Genomic DNA, 22,713 nt, shown 5'->3' with positions numbered 1-22,713 from the left:
CCTGCAAGGGGCCAGGGAGCCCCAGCAGCGTGGCAGGGAGGTGACTGGTGTCTTGTCCTCAGTCTCCGTGCCCACGGGTCAGGGACAGATGGTGATCCCACCCCCTTGGCAGCTGCAGCAACATCTGCCCACGCTCAACATCTGGAAACCACGTCTAAGCCGGGGGATGCATCTCCTCGGCCCCGCGATCCCCGTGAGCCCAAACCTGTCCCCAGAAGGCCTCGCCACCACCACAGGACCCCTGGCCACGCAGCAGCACTGGTGGCTTTGCGCCAGGGCCGGGCAGGCTGATGCCAAGGGACAGATGGGATGACCAGCCCCCCCCCAGCTGGAGGCCCTGGTCCCGCACGGAAGCCCCCAACACCACGTTCCCCATCCCAAGGCCACGCCACGGTGTCCCCCAGGGTCCTGGAGTGTGAAAAAGGGCACAGCCACCCTGCAGTGTCACCTTTTGGTACTGTGGGCAGGGGACCAAGCGCTGAGCCCAGCAGCCTGGACTCGACACTGGATAACTGGGAATGGTTCATACCCCCCTCCACAGCTCCGGCACTATCAAAGGTCGCAGCATCCCCGTGTTGGCGTTCCCGGGAGTGGGGAGCCCAGGGGGGTCCCCCGAGGTGACCTTCCACAGGGGTCCCTGGGTTGAGCATGGTACTGGGGGAACCCCAGCAGTGGGTAAGGGGCTGCTGTGCCCCTGAGAGCCGTGCTGCCCCATCTGTGGGATGTGTCCCCCCGCCTGGGGTGCTGGTCCTGGCTCCCCACCTCACAGTGCCATCGGGGCCACAACCAAAGCGAGGTTGGCACCACTTGGCTGACACCCCGCTGCCCCTACCCTGCTCCCCCAGCACCACCCCAGCCGGTGTGGCACTGCAGCTTTGGGGGGACCCCAACCCCATGGTGAAGCCCCCTAAGAGGTGTCGGGGCGGGCGGGGGGCCAGGGAGGCCGCACAGGGCGTCCGGGCGGCCTCTTGGCTGCAAAGGCTGGGAAAAGGGCAGGCAGTTCCTGCCGGCAGCGCGGATGCCATGGTGATGGGCTGCTGCCGGCATGAATACCCATGAGCCGGGGGGAGCGGGAGGCCACCGAGCTGTGCCCTGAATGCAAAGACCCCGGCACAAAGGGCCGCGGCCACGCGTGGGGCTCCGCGGCGGCGGTGCCAGCAGCCGGTGCCGCACGGCGACGTCCCCGCGCCGCAGCGCAGCGGGCACCCCGCCACAGCACCCCGGGGTGCGGGGCCGGGCTGGGGGTCACGGTGGGATGCAGGGTGGGATGCAGGGAGGCTGGGAGCCGTTCCCTTGGCAACGGCCGGCCCCAGTTTCCACCAATCGATGCGGCGGCGCGGGCGTGCGGGCCGGGAGGGCGCGTGGCCTACATAAGCCCCGGACGAGCAGCGTGTGCCGCACCCGGCAGATGCGCCTGCGACGCCATGGCCAGGCTGACGGGCACCCGGCCCGTGGCCACCCGCCGCTGGGGCTGTGCCGCCGCCTTCCTCCTCCTCCTCCTCACCGTGCAAGCCGGTAAGGGTGGCCGTGGAGGGGGGAGGCGCCGAGGGTCGCCGAGCCCTGGGTACCTCTGCCCTCGCCGGGTGCCGGGGTGCGGCTCGGCGGCTGACGGAGAGCTCAGCGCGTCTCTCCGGCTGCCGTCGGGGTGCCGGGAGGGGATGGAAGCGGCTCCTGGATGTGCTGCACTCTCGGAGATGGGTTGTGCTCGCTGGTGCCCAGGGAAGGGCTCGGTGCTGTGGGCAGACAAGTCCAGCACCGCGGGGTACGGGGTGTCTGCTCCCCTTCTCCATCCCCGCTCAGCCGACCTTAAGCCGGCACTGGGAAGGGTAATCCGTCGGCAAGACGGGATTTGAGAGGCAAGATGGATTGAGACAGACGGAGCCAAATTCCTCCTGGGGGAAGGATGCTCCGAGGAGTGGGTGAGAGTGGTGTCAGGAGGGAGAAGGGGAGAGGAAGGAAGGATCCCTGCGCCCACAGGAGCATGGAGACCCCTGTTCCACACTCCCAGATGCCTCTACAGACACTGTTGGGATCCCAGCACGGACCTGCAGTGACACCAGGGCAGCCGGTGTCCCCAGGCTGCTCAGAACTCCATCCCTGGGTGCGGGGCAGAGCGTGCCTGGCTCCCCACACCCAGGGGCTCTGTCCCCCCATGTATCCATCCGGGATGCGAGGGATCAGGGCAATGCCCGGGGCTCGCTCTGCCCACAGCAGGGACGGGATCAGGACGGGCAGACCGGGCTGAGAGCCAGTGCCGTCGGCACCCGGCCATTTCCCAGCACACCCCAGCCTGGGACATGGTGGTCTCAGCCCTTCTGCTGTGGAAAGGCAGTTTTTTGGCTCTCAGGGACACGAATGTCCCCATGTCCTTTGTTCCCCAACACCCCCTTGGCACCAGCAGCCCTTTGGCACTGGGGGAGCGGAGGGAGGAGGTACACAGCCCCCCAGTAACCCCACCCCACCTCAGTGCCTGGGACTGGGGTGCAGCTCTGGGACGGTCCCATCTCCCTGCAGCCCAAAAAGCCGACTTTAGCGGGGACTCCACGGCGGCCACCATCAACCACTCGCTGACGCTGCTGCAGCGGCTGCAGGAGCTGCTGCAGAACGGCAACGGCAGCGACTCGGTGCTGCGGGTCCGCTCGGCCGCCTCCGACGAGCCCAAGGTGTTCCACACGCACCAGCTGCTGCTGAGCCTCCAGAGCGAGGTCTTCGAGAGCCTCCTGCGCAACCAGAGCGTCGTGACCCTGCACGAGCCGCCCGAGACCGCCGCGCTCTTTGAGAAGTTCATCAGGTGTGTGGGGACCCCATGGGATGGGGAGGTCAGGAGGATGCAGCTCTCCTGGGGACCATGGGGAACCCCACAGGATGGGGATGTCCAGAGGGATGTAGCCAAGGAAGGGGGATGTTCCCTTGGCAACCACAGGGACCTTGCGGGATGTACATTTTGGGAGGGATGCAGCCCAGGAGGGAGGATTCTCTCCTGGGGTCCATGGAGATCCTATGGGATGGGCATACCCCGGGGGGATAGAGCCAAGGAAGGAGGATGCTCCCCTGGGAACCATGGGGCCAGAGTGAGAGGGGGATTCCCGGAGGGATGCAGCCAAGAAGGGATGATCCTCCCCTGGGGACCATGGAGCTCACACGGGACGGGGACACCCAGAGGGAAGCATCCAAGGAGGGGGGATGCTTCCCTGGGAACCTTGGGGACCCCTTGGGGTGGGAATACTGAGAGGGAGGCAGCCCTGGGCAGAGGCTGCTCCCTGGGGAACTGAGCTGCTGGGGATGGGTGTCCCCAGTGTCACCACTCACACTCTGCCCCAGGTACCTGTACTGCGGGGGGGTCTCCATCCTGCTGCACCAGGCCATCCCCATGCACCAGCTGGCCAGCAAGTACCGGGTCTGGGGGCTGCAGCGCGGCGTGGCCGAATACATGAGGACCCACCTGGCCAGCGAGTCGAGCCAGGGCCACGTGGTGGGCTGGTACCACTACGCCGTGCGTGTCGGGGACGCGGCGCTGCAGGAGAGCTGCCTCCAGTTCCTGGCCTGGAACCTGTCGGCGGTGCTGGGCAGCGCCGAGTGGGGCTCGGTGAGCGTGGAGCTGCTGCTGCTGCTGCTGGAGCGCTCCGATCTGGTGCTGCACAGCGAGCTGGAGCTCTACACCGCCGTGGAGGGCTGGCTGAGCCGCCGGCAGCCCGAGGTGCCTGTGGCCGAGCGGGTGCTGCGCGCCATCCGCTACCCCATGATCGCACCCAGCCAGCTGTTCCGGCTGCAGGCGCAGTCGGCGGTGCTGGCGCGGCACCGAGGCGCGGTGCAGGACCTGCTCTTCCAGGCTTTCCAGTTCCACGCCGCCTCCCCGCTCCACTTCGCCAAGTACTTCGACGTCAACTGCAGCATGTTCTTGCCCCGCAACTACCTCGCGCCCAGCTGGGGCTCCCAGTGGGTCATCACCAACCCCGCGCGGGACGACCGCAGCACCAGCTTCCAGACCCAGCTGGGGCCCAGCAGCCACGATGCTGGCAAGAGGGTGACCTGGAACGTGCTGTTCTCGCCGCGCTGGCTGCCCGTCAGCCTGCGCCCCGTGTACTCGGACTCGGTGGCGGGTGCCATCCAGCCCGTGCGCATCGAGGACGGGCGCCCTCGCCTCATCATCACCCCGGCCATGAGCAGCCCCGACTTCGCCGGCGTCAGCTTCCAGAAGACCGTGCTGGTGGGTGTGCGGCAGCAGGGCCGTGTGCTGGTCAAACACGCCTACAGCTTCCACCAGAGCTCGGACGAGGCGGCAGATTTCCTGGCGCACGCCGACCTGCAGAAACGCACCTCCGAGTACCTCATCGACAACTCCCTGCACCTCCACATCATCATCAAGCCCGTCTACCACTCCCTCATCAAGGTGAAGAAGTAACGAGGCACAGCTGGGTCATGCTGGCCCCAGCCCTGTGAGGGGAATGCTTGGTCCCGTAGGTAGATGGGGGTCCCCTCACTGGGGGGCTTCAGGACTGTGCTCTGCACTGCCCACCCCTCCCTGAGTGCTCCCCTGCCACGTCCTGTCCCCATCACTGTCCCTGGGGATGGAGGATGCTGGGAGTGCCCCAGACCCATGTAGGGGGTGCAGGAGGTGAAATGTGCAGCCCACGGGCACATCACAGACCCCAGCGGGTGTGGGGATGGGGACAGGGACAGCCCATCCCTCCCATGAGGCAGCCCTGGCGTCCCTCTGTGTGGGCAGCTGGGTCCAGCTCAAGTGCAAATGGAGCTGCCCAGGCTGGGGCTGAGGGGCCCATCAGCCTCCCCAGTGGAGGAGGGGTGGGGGACACCGTCCCCACTGGTGGTGGCAGCTGCCCCATCCCTATCCAGGTACCCCCACCCCCTTCCTAATAAAGCAGGAAACGAGCGTGGGACTTGTGGGGCATCTTTGGGGTGACGCCGCTCCCCAGCTCAGCTCCTTTTAATGGAACTCCTGGGAAGGAAAACACTCACCCAGGCACAGATGCACTTCCCTGGGGGGATGTGGGTCCCTGCTTGTGATGTGGGCCCCTGCCTGGGGAGAGCCGGCCCTGGCAGGGCTGGCACGGGGTGCTGCACAGGCACCCAGGAGAGGCACAGACGGGACCCCAGTGCCTGGGGAAGGGGCACAGCAGCACCCCCAGGGCTGGGCTGGGGTGTGGGGGGGCGATGGCCCCTGAACTCCATCCTGGCATCGCACACCCATGGGTGGTTCAGCCCCTGAGCACAGCCTGGGGAAGGGTCCTGCTGGGGGGCTCCCCCTCAGCCCACAGGGAGCCACCTGTGTGGTGTCCCCATCGCCGTGACAGTGCTGCTGGCAGCTCGTTAATGATTAATTAAGGGGGGTGAGGAGTCAGGGTGGCTGCTGGTACTACCAGCAGGGCTGTGTTTACCCAGCACTGATAACCCGGCCTGGGGGCTGTTCCTGTGGGGACACCGGGCTCTCCAGCTGCGAGCAGGCCCAGAGGGGAGAAGGCCCCCCCTGCTGCCAGCAGCCACCCTGCTGTGCCCTGCTCATGGGCTGGGGACACTGAGGGACACCCTGTGCTGCTGTGGGTGCTTGGCCGTGCTCAGCCTCTGGCTTTGAGTGTCCCAGCTCAAGGAAGGGATGGGAGGAGCAGGAGGACATGACTTTCCCACCCTCTGCTCGACCCTGCTGTGACAGAAGAGGAAACGTGACATGGAAAGCACCGGTTTATTCACACCAAAGAAAATCAGGATGCAAAGGCCAGGGAGCAGCTGAGGGGTCAGGGGGCTGTGCAGGGCCCCTCACTTGCCACCCCACGAGGGCAGAGAGCCCAGGAGAGCTGCCTGGCTTGGGGACAGTGGCCTTGTCTCTGCAGCAGCTCTGGCACAGAGGGGAAAGGAAGGTGCAGCTGGAGCACACTGACCTTGGCATCCTCCCACTCTTCCTCCTGGTTTTCCTACTGTGCAGCTTCCTCGCCCTCTTCACTCTGAAAGACAGAGGTTGTCTCTGTCCCCTGCCCTTGATGGGGTCTCTGCCATGCTGGCCAGACTGTCCTGTCCCCATTACCTCTTCAGGATCTTCCTGGCCCCTCCTCCGCTTCTCAGCCTTGATGATGGAGAAGAAATCTTCTCTGGCCTTCTCGAACACCTCCCGGGGATCCTCCTGCTCCTCTGGCTGGGCCCGGGCCTGGTCCTGCTCCCGCAGCAGCCGCTCCCGATGTTTGTCCTGCAGGACCTTCTCCCGCCTCGTCTCCCGCTCGAACATCTGGGGCAGATGTGGGGCTGAGGGGCGTGGGGGGCACAGGGGACCCTGTGCTGTGTCTGGGGACACAGCAGAGCTGTGGGCAGAGTGTGGGGCTCGGGTGGGACCTGGCACATACTGTGGAGGTCAGAGTCTTCTCGTTCTTCCGCATGGTGCAGAGCCCTGGGGAGATCTCCAGGAGGGACACAATGCCCAGCCTGGTGCCACAGCCAAGGACGCGCCCGTTGTCCTGCGAGCACAGGCTGAGCAGGGGATCGTTGGACACCTGGGGACAGGGCACAGGTGGGTGGTGACACTCGGCCCTGGGGTGATGCGAGGGTCCCAGAGGTGCTGGGGACCCACCTTGAGGCTGAGGGAAGGCTCCTTCTGGTGGAAGAGGAAGTCCCAGATGTCCAGGGTCCCGTCCGACTTGGCGGTGAAGAACACGGCCGGCTTCACGGGGCTCCAGCACCCATCCAGCAGGTAGGGGGTGTGGTACCTTCCAGCAGAGCCACCCCTCAGCCACACTGGCACTGCCCTGCCTCAGTCACCGGCCCGTCCCAGCACTCAGAGCTGACCAGACCCCACTGTCACCTGCCCTGAACATGCTCTGCCACCCCGGGGCTGATTTCTGGCCGAGTAAATGCCCCCTGACACCTACTTGGTCTCCATAATTGATGATGAATCCATGAGCTCCTCCGTCCAGATGCGAGCAGTCCAGTCCCCGACTGACAGGAAGACTTTGGGGAAGAAAGGGTTTCTGGTCACTCTGTAGACAGCCCCGAGGTGGCCGCTGAAGATGTGGGCGATTTTCTCGGGGGGGGTCTTGGCATCGCGGTTGCAGGAGATGATGGTGCCCTGCTCTGTGCCCACCAGGAATTTGGTGGGCTGGGGGTGGGAAGCAGGAGGGAGCAGCTGTCAGCAGGATGGGGACCACATGGTGTGGGGGGCAGCAGGCGTCCTGTTGCCGCCAGAGCCTGGGGACCCCTCACCATTGGGGGGGTTCAGGGACTGAAATGCCAGCAGGACCTGGTGTTTTTGGAGCACATCAACTCCCAGTTCTTCTGAGGGCATCTGGCCCTGGGCTGTGCCCACAGGGGTGACCAGGGACTGCCCTGCGCCCTGCTGGGCTCCCCCTCCTGCCTGTGGCAGGGACACAGGGGCACCTGTGGGCATAGGGACACTCACCATGGTGGGCGCAAAGTCCAGGGCGCTGGCACCCAGAGCCTTCTTCAGCTGATCTTCCTTGGTGATGTCCAAGATCAGCTTCTCGCTGGGCTGGGACATCTTGCGGATGTCCCACCACAGCACCTGCGGGGACAAGACGGGGCAGGGGCTGTGCGGGCTGCTCCCAGCACAGTCAGAGGTGGTGGCGATCCTGGAGCCTGGCAGCTGCCCTGTGCCTGGATCTTGTGCTGCTGAGGGGGCAGGGTGGGCACAGGAAGCCCTTTCAGGACCCCTCAGGAGCCCCTGGCCCCCTCCCCTGTTCCAGCCCCTCACCTGGCCGTCAGTGGAGCCTGAGAAGCACTCAGTGCCCGTTCGGGAGGGCAGCCAGCACGCTCCGTACACGGGGTCCCTGTGGCTGAGCTCCACGGGGGTCATCTCCACAGGCAGCCCCCCTTTCCTGGTGTCCCAGTAGACTGGGAAGGAAAAGAAAAGCCCTTGCCCAACTCCTTTCCTTGTCACATTTCCCCCGCTGTCCAAGCTGGAACAGGGAGCAAACCTCACCCAGTGGTTCCCAGAGATCATCCAGGGAGGTGGGAGAGGCAGGAGCACAGCACCCATCCTGCTCATCCCCTGCATCCCTCCATCCATCCCTCCATCCATCCATCCCTCCATCCATCCATCCATCCATCCATCCATCCATCCATCCATCCATCCATCCCTCCATCCATCCCTCCATCCATCCCTCCATCCATCCATCCATCCATCCCTCCCTCCATCCCTCCATCCCCCCTGGCACGGTGTCCTCCCCTCCCCGGGTGCCTGCTCAGGTGAGCACACACTTGTCCCCAGGCAAATCCCAGGGCTTCTCCTGTGCTCCCGGTGGCAGCACTGGTGCCACGACCTCCTGGGAGTGCAGCAGTGCTGGTGCCAGGCTGGAGCAGAATGAAGGCCCCCTCACCTATCTGCCCATTGTAGCAGCCTCCCAGCACGTGATGCCAGTCCTTGGAATTGTATTCCAGGGTCACCAAAGGGGATGAGGGCTTGAGGGTGAGCTCTGGGCTGTAGGGTTTTTCTGCCAAGTAGGGATGAGTGAAGAGCAAAGGGTCAAGGCAGGCCCCCAAAAGCAGCCCCCAGCCCACCCCACTGCCCCCACCCTGTTCCCTGACACAGCTGTGCTGGATGAGCTGTCCATGTCACCGGGAGCTGGCCTGGGCACAGACACCCAGTACACAAATCTCCTGCATTCCCACCCCTTTTTCTTTGTCCTTTTCACTCCAAAACACATCAGGTGTGAGCCAGGACTGGACAGATCAGGGCAAGTCTCAGCCAGGGCTCCTGCTGCCTCTTTCTTCCTTCACTGCCAACTGAACCACATCAAGAACCTCATGCGAGGCTCCAGGCTCTGCTGCCTGTCATGGCTCTGGAGCCATGCAATGGGATTTTAGTGGTTATTTCCCACCTCCCAGCTCCCATTTCTCCCCGTTTCTGCACCGCTGTGTGGGCAAAGCAGGAGCCTCCCCCACCGACCCTCCCCGGGGTGCTGCGGGGCCTCGTCCTGCTCCCTGAGACACAAAGTGCTTCCCTTATCCACTGCTGGGCTTGCCCTTCCCCTTACCCAGGTCCCAGATGTAGGAATCAAAGCTCATGTCTTTCCTGCTGTCCTGGAAGTCCAGGCTGCAATAAGCCACGGCCACGGCCCTGTTGGCGTCGGGGTGCCAGGAGATGTGCGTGGCCATCCTCTTGGTCGTGTTGGGGTCCCTTTGGGGTGACACATCAGCCAAGACAGGTCAGTTTGCAAATCCTTGGGATGAACGGCTCCCAGAGGGAATTGTGGGAATCACAATGAAACCAATCTGCAGCCCTTGAGCCTTGAGTGCAGGAAATGATTCTCCTGGAGGTCGGGCAGGGGGAGAAGAGTTGATGATTTCATCGTCTTTCCAGTCATACCTTTTTAAAAATCCAATTATCTTACTGGATCTGACTCCTAATCACCCCTGATGTGGAAATTAACCTTTGAGGCACCAAAAATAAGAAGGAAAGTCCAAAAGCACCGTCAGGAGATGCTCAGAGCTGAGTCTGACCCTGGTCTCCATCCCCAAATCACCTGGGCAGGGCGAGGGGCAGGGATGGAGTGACGGAGCAGGGAGGGTTCTGCAGGTCTCTCCACCCCCAAACTGCACCAGCACCATCCCAAACCCACTGGAATTTAACTCCTAAAGCTTTTCCACCTCCCGTGAAGGTGGTTTGACCCTGCTGTGGCTCTGGTGAGCCCCCCAGCTGTGCCACCTGATGACACTGATGGTTTTGGCCGAGGGATGCTCCTCGTCCTCCTCTTCCTCCTCTTCCTCCTCAAAATATTCCTCGTAGATGTCGATGGCGTTGTTCTGCCTGATGCAGTGCTCCACCAGCTGCAGGGACAGCACGGCCGTGTCTCTGGGGGGCTCTGGGGGGCTCAGGGGGTTTGGGGGGGCATCAGGGCAGGGTCTTACAGAGCCGAGGCGCTGGACACTCCTGGTGTAGACATCTTCCCTCTCCACCTCCTCCCGGTAGCGGGAGGTCAGCTCCGAGTTCTTGGGGTCGATGTGCTGGGGCCACCCCCCCTCCACATGGTTCACACCCTTGACGGACACCTGCACCCGCTCCGTGTTCACCTGGGCAGGGGGACACGGAGGGGTCCGAGGCTCTGAGCCCAAAAGGTGCCTGCCACACCTTGTCCCCTCGGGCCAGCTGCCCTCAATGTGGCTGACACCCCGGGGTGTCCCCTCCACCTGCTCTGTGCTCGCCCGGCGAGGGGGGGTCCCCGTACCTCGTGCACGGCCATGACGGGACCCTCCTGAAAAGCAAAGTCCACGGGGTCCTGGGGGATGAAGTCGCCGGCCAGGCTGGGGTCCGGCGGGATGTCCACGGTCACCTCGGCCAGAGAGTCCGAGAAGCTGCAGGGCCGCCCGAACTCGCTGCGCTTCCGCACGTACTCCAGCTTGATCTCCATGGTGGGAGGGGATGGAAAGGAGTGCGGGGCCTGGGGATGGAGGGTCCTCAAAGGGAGCCCCAAAAAGAAGTGGGGGCCACAGGGATGGAGAGCTCCAATGGGGATGGAGGGCCCTGGGGAACCCTAAAAGGAAACGGGGGCCTCAGGGAGGAAGAGAGAGTTCCAAAAGAGAGTGGGAGCCTCTGAGAGGATCCCAAAAGGTAGTGGGGCTCTCAGAGATGGAGAGATGGTCCTGGAAGGGAGCAGGGATCTCAGGGAGCTCCTAGAAGGAGCAAGGCTTTCAGGAATGAAGGGCCCCAAAAAGGAATAGGAGCCTCAGGGAGACCTAAATGTGAACAGAGACCCTGGGGAGGGAGAAAGCTGAAAAAGACTGAGAGCGTCGGGGAACCCCAAAAGGGAGTGGGGTCTCGCATGCAGGGCCCCAAAAGGGAATGGGGGCCTCTGGGAGCCCCAGAAGACAGTGTGGGCCTTGGGAATGTCCCAAAAGGGAACAAGAAAGTCAGGGAGCCCCAGAAGGTCCCAAAGGGAATGGGAACCTCGGCAAAGCCCAAATGCGAGCAGGGATCCTGTGGAGGGAGGACCCTGAGAGGGCCTCAAAAGGCAGCGGGAGCCTCAGGGAGTCCCAAAACGGAGCTGAGCCGCAGGGACGGAGTGACGAAACACCCAGGGTGAACAAAGCAGCCCGCGGAGGCCCCGGGACTCCGGTGGGGCCCGGTCCCGTCCCGCTCCCGGCGGGGCCTGACCGGGGACGCGTCGTCGTTGCCAGGCAACGGCGTAACCGCCCCCACGTGACACCGGCGCCGCCGTCACGTGACGCAGGGCACCGCCGACCTCCCCGCAATGGCGGCGCGGGCGGCGTCACGTGACGGCCGCCATGTTGGGAAGGTCAACTCAAAGGTGCCCCAACCACCGATTATCCCCCCCAAAAAAACCCGCACCGGGGAGATTAATTTAGTCCAAGTGTTTATTATCTTTTCCCCCCAAAAGGGCACATACAAATCCAGCCGGACTCCAGCTCCCAGCCAGAGTCCTTCGGTTAGTTCACATGCGGTTACAACAGCTCTTCTACCAGTACCATTATATGGAAACGTTAAAAGCCAAAAATTAAAAAAAACATCCCTCGGGATTTTCCCAAAGGGAGGGAGGCTAGTCACAGGGAATGTGGAGAGGGGGAGTCAGGGGATGTCCTGGCCCTGGGTGGGGGGACACCCACTGCCCTGTCCGCACCCTTTGGGGTCTGGATGTGATGGGGCGGGGGGTCCATCCCTGCTCCAGGGTGAAGGGGCCTTTCCTGGGGATCCCTGTGCCAAAGGGCAGCCCCAAAGGGCCACATTCAGTTCATACTGGTCTCCCAAGTCCTCAGCCTGGAGCCCTGGAAATGCTGGATGAGCCTCCCAGGGTGGCAGGTCCATGCTGTCCCTTCCCTGGCACCTCACCCACCTCAGGGATGCCCCGGGAGGTCCTGTCCCTCTCCCAGGGGATTTGTGACCACTCCAGGGCTGCAGGAGGAGGGGAGCCTGCCCCAGCCCACACCTGCCCTGGGGAGCCAAAAAGAGCCGAAAGCCACCCAAAAACCCGCTACTAACCCCAGTGCAGCGGCCCCTCTCTGGAACAGAGCCAGCACCTCCCACAGCTCCCAAATCCCGGGGGCAAAGCAAAGGAAAACCAGCAAGGCCATAACATCCCTAATTCCTCAGCCTGGGAACGCTCCGGCCAGGGGGTGGCGAGGGGGGCAGGGGAGCTGGGACAGCCGGGAAGGGGCGTCGGGAAGGGGGTGGGATCACTAGTGGTTGGTGCTGCATTGCTACGGGAGCCCCTGCCCGGACCCGGCGGCGGCGTGTCCCGGGATTTGTGCTCCAGAACATTCCCGAGCCGGCGCAGGGACAGGAGAAGACACCGGAGACCCCTCTGCGCTCCCCAGACCCCGTAAGGCAGCAGGATTTGGGTCCGGGGGGCTGCCGAGGGGTGGGGGGTGCTGGGAGGCTCCAGTCCTGCAGCCCCCGCCGCGTCTCCTACCGCGTGCTCTCCAGGGCTCTTTGGTTTCCCGAGCGGAATCTCCTCTAGGCCGGGAAGTCGCCGCGGTGCCGGACGTGCTCATCGGTGACCGCCAGGTACGTGGCTCTCATGCTCGGGGAGTACTGGGGGGACACACGGGGGTCAGCACCCCAAAACTCCCCACCCAGCCCCTGCACCGCCCCACAGGTGCTCAGGATTGTTCCCGTGCGGATTAATCCCAAAATAATCGGCCAGGTGGGCACGGAAAGGGTCAGACCGTGCCCTCAGCTGCTCTGAGAGCTGAGGGAGGCAACACCCCCCAAGCCAAGACTCCCCAAGCCTGTCCAGCTCTGCTTCGTCCCTTCCCATGTTCATCCTCCACCTTCCCAGCTTCAGCCCAGCAGCAAACTCATCCCAAATCTTCCTGTGGGGATGTGTCTGTGGGATACCAGTGAGCCCAAGCCTCCAGCCCCCCAGGATCACATTCCTCCAAGGTTTCACAGCAGGGAGGATCACCCCAGCCAGGCATTAAGGAAGACTATTTCGAGTTTGTTATTCTGGACTCAGAAAGTCTTTCCTCGGGGATCTGAATCCTGGGTAAATTAGACTACTCAGGGCTGGGAGAAGTGCTCCAATTAATCCCCCCACTCGTGTCCCCCCCCGCCTTGCCAGCTGCCAGGTCTGTGAGATGGGGTCCAAGCTTCCACCTGATGGAAAAAATCATCCCTGCAGGAGGGGGGGCACAGTATTCCTGCCATGGCAGCATTCCCAGAGCCGTATCCTGACTGGGGGGGTTTCACTGCTCCAGGGATGGAGATGGGGACCAGCATCCCAATGTGTGGGAGCTGAACACCCTCCTGGAATGTGGCTGGGCACAAAATGTGGCCCTTTGTCCCCCCTCCCTGAGCTCTCTGCACCCCAAAAGCCGAGCAGGAAAAGGGGATGGAGGGAGGCATGGAAGGGTGGGGAGGAGGGGAGAACCCAGCTGCTGCCCTGGGGTAAGGAAGAAGGAAGTGGCTGAACTTACTCTTGATGGGCAACTTAGCTCCAAAACAATGGATGCAAAAAATTAAAAGAAATCACAAAAAAGAAAAAAAAAGAAAAAAAAAAGAAAAAAAAAAGAAAAAAAAAAGACAAGGAATAAAAAATAAAGCAGCAATACCAGACAGGGCAGGATTAATGAGCAGGGAAATGGGAACGTGAAGGGAGAGACTGTGAGGAGCGTCCTCTGAGAGCCAGGATGGAGAGGAAACACAGGGAAGGGAGGGAGGGGAGGGTTATTTTGGCCTCCCCCAGCAGACGGCTGTGCCCCCTCCCCGTGAGTGGCCAGGAATTGGGTTAGAGCCAGGTAAGGGGAGCCACAACCTCTGCAAGGGCAGCAGGGACCAGGATCTCCCATCCCTGTCCCACCCCGGTGAGCGGCTCTCGGTGACCCAGAGCGGCCCCCCAAGGTGACCCCCCCAGGGTGTCACAAGGATTTGGCCTCGGTCGCCCATCGTACCGTGGGGGGAGGAGACCCCCTGCCAATGAGGGGCACGTTCTCGTAGCGGGGGTTCCCTCCGAAGAGCACGGCCTGGTTCCTGGGGGCACAGCGAGACCCCCGTCAGCCGCCGTCCCCAGCGCAGCTCCCTCCCCGTGGCGGGGCTCGGGGGCCTCACATGTACTCGGAGACGGGGGCGTTGGACACGGTCTGGGCCGGGGGCTGGAGGCTGCTCTGGCTGCCCAGGCTGCTGCTGTAGCTGCAGAAGCTACGCAGCTGCCCCCGGGGCGGGCGGTGCGTGGCGATGCGCCGGGCCTGCGGGTTGAAGGGGTCCTCCTCGTCCATGTCATCGTAGTCCCGGTCCCTGCGGGGAGAAGGGGCCGGCACTCACACCCCAGGACCCAAAGCGGGGGTCTCAATGCCCAGACTGGGTCTGCCTGCGGCTCTGTGCCCACAGTGAGGGCAGGGGGCTGGGGCGGGGGTCTTTGGGCACACCCACCGCCCAGCCAGCTGCTTCCAGGCGCGCGGGGCCGCGCAGATCACGGTGGAGAAGGCGGCGGCCGCCAGCAGGGAGAAGAGCCCGAGGTAGAGCAGCCCCTCCACGCCGTCGTAGCAGATCCCGATGAGGCCATCCAGGTAATCCTGGCGGGACACGGGCAGGGCAGCGCTGGTGGCGCTGCAGGGGGACCCCAGAACTGGTCCCCACTCGGCCCCCCCTCACCTTGTGCAGCCCCCGGCAGTCCAGCAGGGCCGTCAGCTGGTGCAGGCTGGTCTCTGAGGAGTTGAGGAGCTGCTGGACCCCCAGCAGGTCTTTCTGTGGGAAAAGAGGGGTCAGGCAGCTCTGGGGAGCAGAAGGAGGGATGGGGACCCCCTGTGCCCCCCTCCTGTACCTTGGCTGTCGGGAAGAGGGGCAGTGCATACTGGATGAGCCCCTGGATCTGGATCTGCATGGTGGTCAGCGAGCGCTGGAACACGGTGAGAGCCTGCAGGAGGGAGTGGGGGACAGTCACAGACCCCCCCCAGCCCCAGGCAGCACCAAGGTGGGTGCCCACCCGCCCTGTACCTGCTGGAAGGGGCTGCTCAGGCTCTGGTCACAGTACAGGTAATAATGAACCACCTCTGCAGAGAGAACGGGAACATCAGCACGAGCGTCCCAGGGCACAGGGAGCCGTGGGGGGGACAGTGGCAGCGGGGGGCACTGACCCCCGGGTGGGTTTGGGGGTCCTGCCTGAGCTCGCCTCCACCTCACAGCCAGCTCCCACCTGCGCTGATCTCATCGTCTGTCTGGTTCACGATGAACTTGTTCGGGGCCACGCAGAAGTCGCTGGTGCCCTGTGGGGACAGAGGGATGGCATCGGTGCCCACAGTGCTCGGCAGAGCCCCAGGCAGCCCCTCCCTCCCCTCCTGCCCCACTCACCACCGCGGCCGCCGTGTCCACAGCCATGGAGGCCCAGCTGAGGACGAGCATGAGGAGCCCGCAGCACAGCATCCTGCGGGGAGAGCGGGGAGCACGGGTGGGGAGCATGGCCGGGGGTCCTCAAGAACCACCCCAGGCCACCCCCAGGGTACTCACGTGACCAGGAGGCAGCGGGAGTGCTTGGCCAGCCCCAGGCAGGCCAGCAGGCAGACGGTGAGGACGAGGATGAAGAAGAGCAGGTAAGCCAGCCACCTGAGCGCAGAGGAAGGCTCTGTCACACACGGCCACCTCCCCAGCCCGCCGGGCCCCGCGGCCCCGCTCACCGGGAATGCTCGAGCTCACCGGTAATACTCGACGTAGGCGACCTGTCCCGACAGCTCAGTGAGGTCAGCACTGACGCCCCGCCAGGCCGGCAGCCCCTGCAGCTGCAGGACGATGCTGCCGGCCAGCTGCTGAGTGAACTTGAGGGTCTGCACGTAATCCCCCCGTGAGGCCAGGAGCTCGTTCAGCCGCGCCAGGTGCTGCTCCAGCCCTCCCTGCATCTGCAGCGTGGTGCTGGCAACCTGTGGCCCCCGGCATGGTCAGTCCCCGGCATCTAGCAGAGCCACGTGCCCCATCCCTGAAACGCTCTTTCTCCAGGAGAACAGCCCCACCCCAACCCGCTGTGCCCAAGCTGGATCCATCCTTCAGAACAGCCCCGCCACGGCCCCCCCGGCCCTGCTGGGCCACAAAGGTCCCATTCTGTGCGGTGACGTCACCCTCCCGCGCTCGGCATGGCGCAGCCACCCCGGGGGCTCGGCCGGAGCAGCCAGACGTCCCTCCCTGGTGCTTTAACCAAACCCAGGACAGGGGACCGATGCACTGTGGGGGGACACGGAGGGGCTGTGGCCCTACCAGGGAGTCGATGCCGGTGAGGGTCTGGTTGGCATGGTCCAGGGCGTAGAGCAGCTGGAAAACCCCGTCGTTGGTCTCGCTGTTCCCGTAGAAGCCGACGCCAACGGCCGCACTGTGGGCAGAGAAGGGACCCTAGTGAGAAGGGAGGGACACGCTCACCCTGCCACACCAGCTGGACAGGGGACACTCCCCAGGGCATCCTGGTTTGGGGGGACAGCCCACCAATGGCAGGGCAGAGACAAAGAGTGGGACAGCAGCAGCACCGTGATGGGAACCTGCTCCTGCTGGTGACAGGGGCCTGGGGACAGCTGCAGCTGCTCCGTGGGCATGGTGGCTCGGAAGCTCCTCCTGCCAAACCCTGAGAGATTGAGGGCGGAGGGGCCGGGCCAAGCAGATTAGGGGAATCCGCTGGAAGCGCTGTGGCTCCCGATTAAACCTTTGGCTGGGAGCTGAAGCGGCTCCAGGCCCTGTGGAGAGCTCCCTGCAGCCGCTGCTCCCCATGGAGCCAGGATGGAGCTCCCGGGAAGGGAGGTGCCTGTGGCCATGTCTTGGCCGGGCATGTGCCCACACGTGGCCGGTGCACACGGTGCTTGCCAAACCCCAGTACACCGACAGACACCAGCTCACTAATGGCCACCATCAGCCCTTGAATGGCCACCAACGGGCTCTTGGGGGGGTTCAAAGCCCCTGGGAGCTGCACAGTGACCCCTTGCTGTGGTGGGGGGCTGGGGGGAGCACGCTGAGCTCATTAGTGCCGTTTCCCTGTCTCGCTGTTTCCCTGCTCCGTGCGAGGCTCGCAGGCAGCCATCTCGCTCCGCCCCGGCAAAGCAGCCCCTTTGTCTGGAGCGAGGGTCGTGGCCAGGCAGCCAGAGGGGCCCGTGGCCAACCCCGTTCCCCCCCAGGCCAGCAATGCCGGGGGACACTCGGGATAGCTGCCTGGGCGTCCTCCCAGCCATGGCTGTCCCGGACCGAGGTGGGCTTGTAAAGCCCCCAGAGCAGTGCCGGATGAAGCAGCGTCCCCTTGTCTAATTGCTGTGGTTGCAATTAAGGTCGGGCACAAGGGACCTGCCAGCTGGGTCACGCTGCTGCCCGCCATCTGCTCTGGGCTGGGATTAGCGACCAGCCCTGCTCCCGCCCGGGATTAGCTAGGAAGGCGGCACAGCCGTGACGGGGACGGGGCTGGCCCGCAGCTGGTCCCTGGGGCTCCCCCAGCAGCTGCACGGGAGGAGGCAGGGATGGAGCACATTTAATTGCACAGATCTAATTAAAGCGACTCGTGGCTGGAGCACAGAGTCCCCTCGGTGACAGGGGGACAGCACCAGGTCCCTGTCCCCGTCCTCACCAGCAGATGAGCCCAGCGGTGACGGCCATCCAGGTGACACAGCACGAGTGGGGCCGCTTGGTCTCGGGGTCCTGGCCCCTCTTGCAGCAGCACAGGCAGATCAGGTACACGGTGAGGAAGAGGAGGTTGAGGCCGAGGCACACGGCGGCCACCAAGCCCAGGAAAAGCAGCGACTGGGAGGGAGAGAGGGGACAGTCAGCAGCCGTGCCCGTGACCCACTCGCGTGTCCGGGATGCGGCCGCGTTCAGCGCCCCACGGGACTGTCACGTGGGGAAGAGGAAGTGTCCCTGTCCCCATCCCCATTCCCCCGCAGGGTGCCCAGGCCGCCGTCGCCGAGCCGGGGCTGCAGCCGCCCCTTGCCGGGATGTTGGGGCACCGGGACACCGGCGCTGCCCTCCCTCCATTTAGGGGTCACGGCGGGCCGTGCCCCGGGATGCCGGGGGGCCGCGGCGGGTCCGGGAGCGCGGGGCAGGGGCTCAGGAGGACCAAAGGAGAGCGGTGAGCCCGGGAGGGGAGAGCGGCGGGGCCGGGGGTGCCGGTGCCGGCCGGCCCGGGGGGGGGCCGGGCGATGAAAGGCGCTTTGTGCGCCGCGAGATCAGAGCTGGCGCCGGGAGCCGCCGGGGAGCGGCGCGGGGGGCGCGGGGCGAGCGGGACCAGCCCGGGGAGGGGCCGGGGGGCGCGGGGGTCCCGGGCCGGTACCTGCTGGTAGTCGGGGTCCTGCGGGCGGAAGGTGCTGGGCACGGGCTGCAGGCGCGGGCCGCGGTGCGGGAGCCCGTGCAGCCAGGCCGCCCACCAGGGCGCCAGGTAATCGGCGCGGCCGGGCCCCATGGCGGGCCGGGGTCGCCGCGCTGCCGGGCGGGGGGCGGCGGTGCCGCCACGCCGCGGGCTCTGCCCGCCCGCCCCGGGCCCCACCCACCGACCCCGCCCCTCGGGGCCGCCCCCCGCCCCGCCCCCGGCAGCCGCGGCCGGCCCGTGCCCGCGGAGCCGCTCGCAGCGCAGCGCTCCCCGCAGGGACAGCGCACGGCGTCACCCCCGCCACCCGGGCACCGCAGCCGTCGGGAACCGCATCCATTGGACACCGCAGCCATCGGGCCCTGCACCCATCGGACACCGCACCCGTGGGGCACTGCTGTGGGGGCACCGCACCCATAGGGTCCCGCACCCATCGGGCACTGCTGTGGGGGCATCGCACCCCGAACCTCCTGCTGTGGGGGCACCGCACCCCATACTCCTCCTGCTATAGGGACCAGGTGCTGTAAAGGACACTGCGCAAGGGACACGCTGGTGGCCCTGTGTGCCAGCCCCAGGTGCCACAGGTCCCGTGCCCAGCTGTCAGCCCAGGGCCACCCACGAGCGAGGGGCTGGCTCCAGATCTGGGGACTCCCCCGTGCCCACATGGTACCATGGCCTCCCTGCTGGGAGCACTGACCAACACCAGCCCCGGGACCCCCAGTGCAGCTCTGAGAGCCCTGGAGTGGCTCCAGGGCCAGGAAGAGCAGGTTGTGAAACACCAAACGTGACACCAGGAAGAGTTTTTTATTTATTTTAACAAACAGAGAATCCAACAGGTACCCAGCTCACCCCAGCTCATTTCAGCTCCTTCACGGCCAGACCTGTGGAGGAAAGACAGGACATGGATCGGGGGGCTCAGGCACTGAAGGGCTCCCTGGGAATACCGAACACCGACCATGGCAAGGCACTGGTGGTGACACCAGCTCCAGGGACACTGGGAGCTCTGCAAGGGGGCTCTCACGGCCCCCCTCAATCCCAGCCACCCAACACGAGATTCCCAGGATACCTGGGGGCAGAGACTGCTTCAGCTTCTCGGCCTTCTCCTTGTCGGTGATGACCAGGGTGTAGAGGTACCGGCTGCAGCGCACCTTGAACTTCACATTGTCCTTGTTCTTCTTGATCTTGACAGCTGTGGGATGGAGGGCACAGCAGGGACACCCTGCTGTCATCCCTGGGAAACCCACCCCACTCCCTTCTCCCTGCAGAGCCCTCCAGCTCCATCCAGAGTGAGGAAAAAGCTCCGTGAGGGCTCTCTCAGTGCTGAGCTCTCCCTTCTCGCCCACGCCAAAACATTCCCGCGGGATCCTGCGACAGCCGGATCCAAACAAGCAGGAGAAGAGGGAAAACTCTTCCCGTGTTGTTGAACAGTGAGACAAGGCAGTGCTTTGTCTCAATTATCCTCATCTTGTGGCGGCAACAAAAATCTCCCGCTGAGGATGATGAATCAGCCGTTGTGACAGAGCTCCAACACCCGACACGGCGCCCACAGAGCAGGCTGACATCTGGGAATCGCTTCCAGCGAGCTGCACTTGGAGCTCGGCTCAACATCCCGGGGCGAGCAGCAGTGGGAATGCACAGCTGGGAGCAGCATCCCCTGGGAGAGCCCAGCCTGGAGCCCCAAGAGTCCCTCTGCCCACAGGAGTGGCCTCGGTCACCGAGCCAAAGCCACGCCAGGGCAGCCCCGGTCCCTCGGCATTCCCAGGCTGCGGAGCTCCTCAGGGACACGTGCTGGAGCCCCGCAGCCCGTCCTGCCCACAGACCCCACTCACACTTGGCGTCCTTCCGCCGCGCCGTCAGCAGGAAGTCCTTGATCTCCTCAATCTTGCGAGGCTGCAAAGTCAAACAGAAACTCACGGGATGCTTCAGGCTGGAAGGCACCATAAGCGATTACCTGGTCCCACCCCTGCCACGGGCAGGAACACGGGATGTGCTCTCAGCCCAGAGCTCATCCCCAGCTCGTGCTCCGGCCACAGAATCCCCCAGGACCCCCCCGTGAGCCCCCTGCTCACCGACCCCCCCATTCCGCACCATGCCCAGAACCTGGCAAAGCGGGGACCCCAAAGCCAACCCCCCCTCCCCTCCAGGGAAGGAGCTAAGGAGCTCCCCCTCACCCCCGTTCTGCACCCTGTCCAGCACCAAACACGCCAGGGACTCCCTCCCTCCCCCCCGGGACCCCTCGCAGCCCCCCGGCCCCTCACCATGGCTTCAGCCCAGCGTCGGTTGCTCCAACCTGCGGCAGAAACGAGACAAGATGGTGTCAGCGCCTCCCCCCGCCCATCGCCTCCCCCGCCTCCGCCCCCCGCCCGCCATCGGCTCCCCCCACGCCCCCTCCTCCCCCCGTTTTCCCCCGGGGCCGCCCGGTGTCGCGAGGCCGCGGATGGCGGCGGATCTCCCCTGCCCCCCCCCCCCCGCCCCCCGGCCGCCATCGCTCACCCGCAGCCGCCGCGTACAGACCGGAAATGAGCGCGGCTCTTCCGCATCCGGGCCTTTATGGCCTACGGTGCGGGCGGCGGGCAAAAAGCTCCCGATCGCGACCGCGACGGCGGCATCTGTGATGAGTTGGCGGGGGCTCAGCCGCCAGTGCGGGCGACGGGGGGCTGCGGAGGGGATTTTGGGCACCTCCGGCCTCCCGGAGCCAGCCGGGCACGGCCGGGAACGGGGAGCAGGGCTGCCCGGGCGGGCTGCTTGCTGTTTCCCGAGTCTCAGAATCTCTCGGGGGGATTAGCCATCTAAGATTCCATCTCAGCCCTGCCCCAGGGAACCCCGGGAGATGCTGCGGCTCGATAGCCTGAGTAGGGCTGTAATGGACAGGTTTTGCCACAAGAGAGAGCTTCAATCCCGCTGAAAACCCCAAAGCCGTACAAACCACCCCAAAACTCAGAATCCTTGGGGATGAGTGGCGAGGGGCAGGAACCCCATCCTGTCACTGTCCTGCGCTTCCTCTGTCCCCATCCCCATCCTGCCAAGCCCTAAGTGCGGCTGGACAGGTCTTTGGGGGTGCTGGGATGCTCCTAAGGGATGCTGGATGGAGTCACAATTCCCCCAGCAGCTCCCAGTATCACCCCAAGCCCAGCTACTGGGATGAAACCCACAGCTCCCAGCCCAGGGCTCCCACCCAGGAGACGATTTTGGGGTGGGACCCTTCTCCCTGGCCACCGAACGAGCTTTTTAATTGTTTGATTTACTTATCTCCTCTCTGATGGGCTGATCTACTCCGCTGCCTTTTAATTGCTCCCAAACTTGAGCGGTTTTTCATGTTTTAAGGAATGCTGAATGGTGTAATTAAACCCCTGGCAGCATAAATCAGCGGCGCGGGAGGACGACAGCCCCGAATTAAAGCTTTTGGCATAACAATAAAACTAAACCGGCATGAAAAGTGCCCGTTCTGGCACCAGCGCTGAATGCTGATGCCGAGGGGAGCTGAGGCACCGTCCGGGCACCCCAAAATCCCCGGGTTTTTTGTGGGATCGTGGAACGATTCGGGTTGGGAGGGACCTTAAGGCTCACCCTGCTCCACCCCTGCCACATCCCTGGCAGTGTCCCAGGCCAGGTTGGACGGGGTTTGGAGCAGCCTGGGCCGGTGGAAGGGGGTGGAATGGGATGAGTTTGGGGTCTCTTCCCACCCAATGGTTCCGTGACGCTGTGATCCCATCATTTACGTCATTAACGAAGACACGAAATAAAACTGGTCCCAGTAAGGACCCTGAGGGTCACCACCGCTCCCTGACGTCCATCAGGCCCCGGAGCCATTGGCCACGACCCTCTGGATGCGACATTCCAGCCAATTCCTTATCCACCCACAGCCCACGGAATCCGTCTGTCTCCCAAAGCGCAGCTTGGCCTCACATGGGAAGGGGATGGGGTGGGTCAGGGGGTGCCTGTCCCCCCTCCCCTGCACCCCCAGAGCAGCGTCATTCCCGCCCCTCCCAGGGACTGCAATCACTTTTCCTTTATTAATAATATTTAAAGCCGAGTGGGTGCCTAAATCAACAAAAATAATTCATGAGAGTCATTAGCTCCTCAAAGCCGGGCTCTTTTTACGACCGACTTTAAATTAAAAAAAGAAATTAAAAAAAAAAATAATAAAAAAAAATCCCAACCCCAAACCCCACCACGCTCGGAATCCGCAGCTTTTCCAAGACATCAAATGCGTTTCCTGCCGCCTCCCCCCGGTCCGGCTCCGCCGCCGGAGGAAATTCAATTAACGGCCTTAATTCACCCTCCGACTGCCAGTTTTAGATTAAAAAACCCTTCGGATTCTGCTCGGGAGGCGCCGTGAAGGGATCGGGGGGGGTTTAACCTCCTGCTTTGGGGGTGCTGTGAAGCCCCTTGGTGTGGACCGGTCAGTGAGGACCCTCCCCCTTCCTCCCCCTTCCTTCTCCTCCTCCTCCTTCTCCAGCAGCTCCAAAGGCTCCGGGAGCCCATG

The 22,713-nt window shown here is 64.2% G+C and overlaps 4 protein-coding genes across 4 annotated transcripts; 1 reads left to right on the top strand and 3 right to left on the bottom strand.

The window, feature by feature from the left end:
• Nucleotides 1-1,409: 1,409 nt before the first annotated feature.
• On the top strand, nucleotides 1,410-4,402 carry BTBD17 (BTB domain containing 17; the record flags this gene model as incomplete). Its single annotated transcript, XM_082294010.1, has 3 exons — nucleotides 1,410-1,515; nucleotides 2,515-2,791; nucleotides 3,322-4,402. Exons 1-3 carry the CDS (start codon nucleotides 1,425-1,427, stop codon nucleotides 4,400-4,402), a joined length of 1,449 nt encoding a protein of 482 aa, XP_082150136.1. The 5' UTR covers nucleotides 1,410-1,424.
• Nucleotides 4,403-5,927: 1,525 nt separating this feature from the next.
• Nucleotides 5,928-10,367, bottom strand: DNAI2 (dynein axonemal intermediate chain 2; the record flags this gene model as incomplete). Its single annotated transcript, XM_082294205.1, has 12 exons — nucleotides 5,928-5,957; nucleotides 6,038-6,235; nucleotides 6,351-6,497; nucleotides 6,575-6,710; nucleotides 6,873-7,099; nucleotides 7,400-7,522; nucleotides 7,712-7,851; nucleotides 8,337-8,450; nucleotides 8,994-9,136; nucleotides 9,665-9,786; nucleotides 9,868-10,029; nucleotides 10,185-10,367. 12 exons carry the CDS (start codon nucleotides 10,365-10,367, stop codon nucleotides 5,928-5,930), a joined length of 1,725 nt encoding a protein of 574 aa, XP_082150331.1.
• A 968-nt stretch (nucleotides 10,368-11,335) lies between these two features.
• TTYH2 (tweety family member 2) lies at nucleotides 11,336-18,368 on the bottom strand. The gene is made up of 14 exons (XM_082293843.1): nucleotides 18,195-18,368; nucleotides 17,496-17,668; nucleotides 16,154-16,265; nucleotides 15,602-15,822; nucleotides 15,416-15,511; nucleotides 15,260-15,332; nucleotides 15,105-15,174; nucleotides 14,906-14,961; nucleotides 14,733-14,825; nucleotides 14,564-14,656; nucleotides 14,342-14,484; nucleotides 14,021-14,206; nucleotides 13,864-13,942; nucleotides 11,336-12,505 (listed from the first exon to the last, which is right to left on the bottom strand). The coding sequence occupies exons 1-14, from the start codon at nucleotides 18,321-18,323 to the stop codon at nucleotides 12,428-12,430; spliced, it is 1,602 nt and encodes a 533-aa protein (XP_082149969.1). The 5' UTR covers nucleotides 18,324-18,368; the 3' UTR covers nucleotides 11,336-12,427.
• A 644-nt stretch (nucleotides 18,369-19,012) lies between these two features.
• RPL38 (ribosomal protein L38) lies at nucleotides 19,013-20,759 on the bottom strand. The gene is made up of 5 exons (XM_082293880.1): nucleotides 20,721-20,759; nucleotides 20,486-20,517; nucleotides 20,057-20,117; nucleotides 19,294-19,416; nucleotides 19,013-19,108 (listed from the first exon to the last, which is right to left on the bottom strand). Exons 2-5 carry the CDS (start codon nucleotides 20,486-20,488, stop codon nucleotides 19,083-19,085), a joined length of 213 nt encoding a protein of 70 aa, XP_082150006.1. The 5' UTR covers nucleotides 20,489-20,517; nucleotides 20,721-20,759; the 3' UTR covers nucleotides 19,013-19,082.
• Between the last annotated feature and the right edge of the window lie 1,954 nt (nucleotides 20,760-22,713).

This window comes from Coloeus monedula (genome assembly GCF_965178545.1).
Source record: "Coloeus monedula genome assembly, chromosome: 19".
In the NCBI taxonomy this organism is placed as follows: Eukaryota; Metazoa; Chordata; class Aves; order Passeriformes; family Corvidae; genus Coloeus; species Coloeus monedula.
This window is presented reverse-complemented; position numbering and strand designations above follow the sequence as displayed.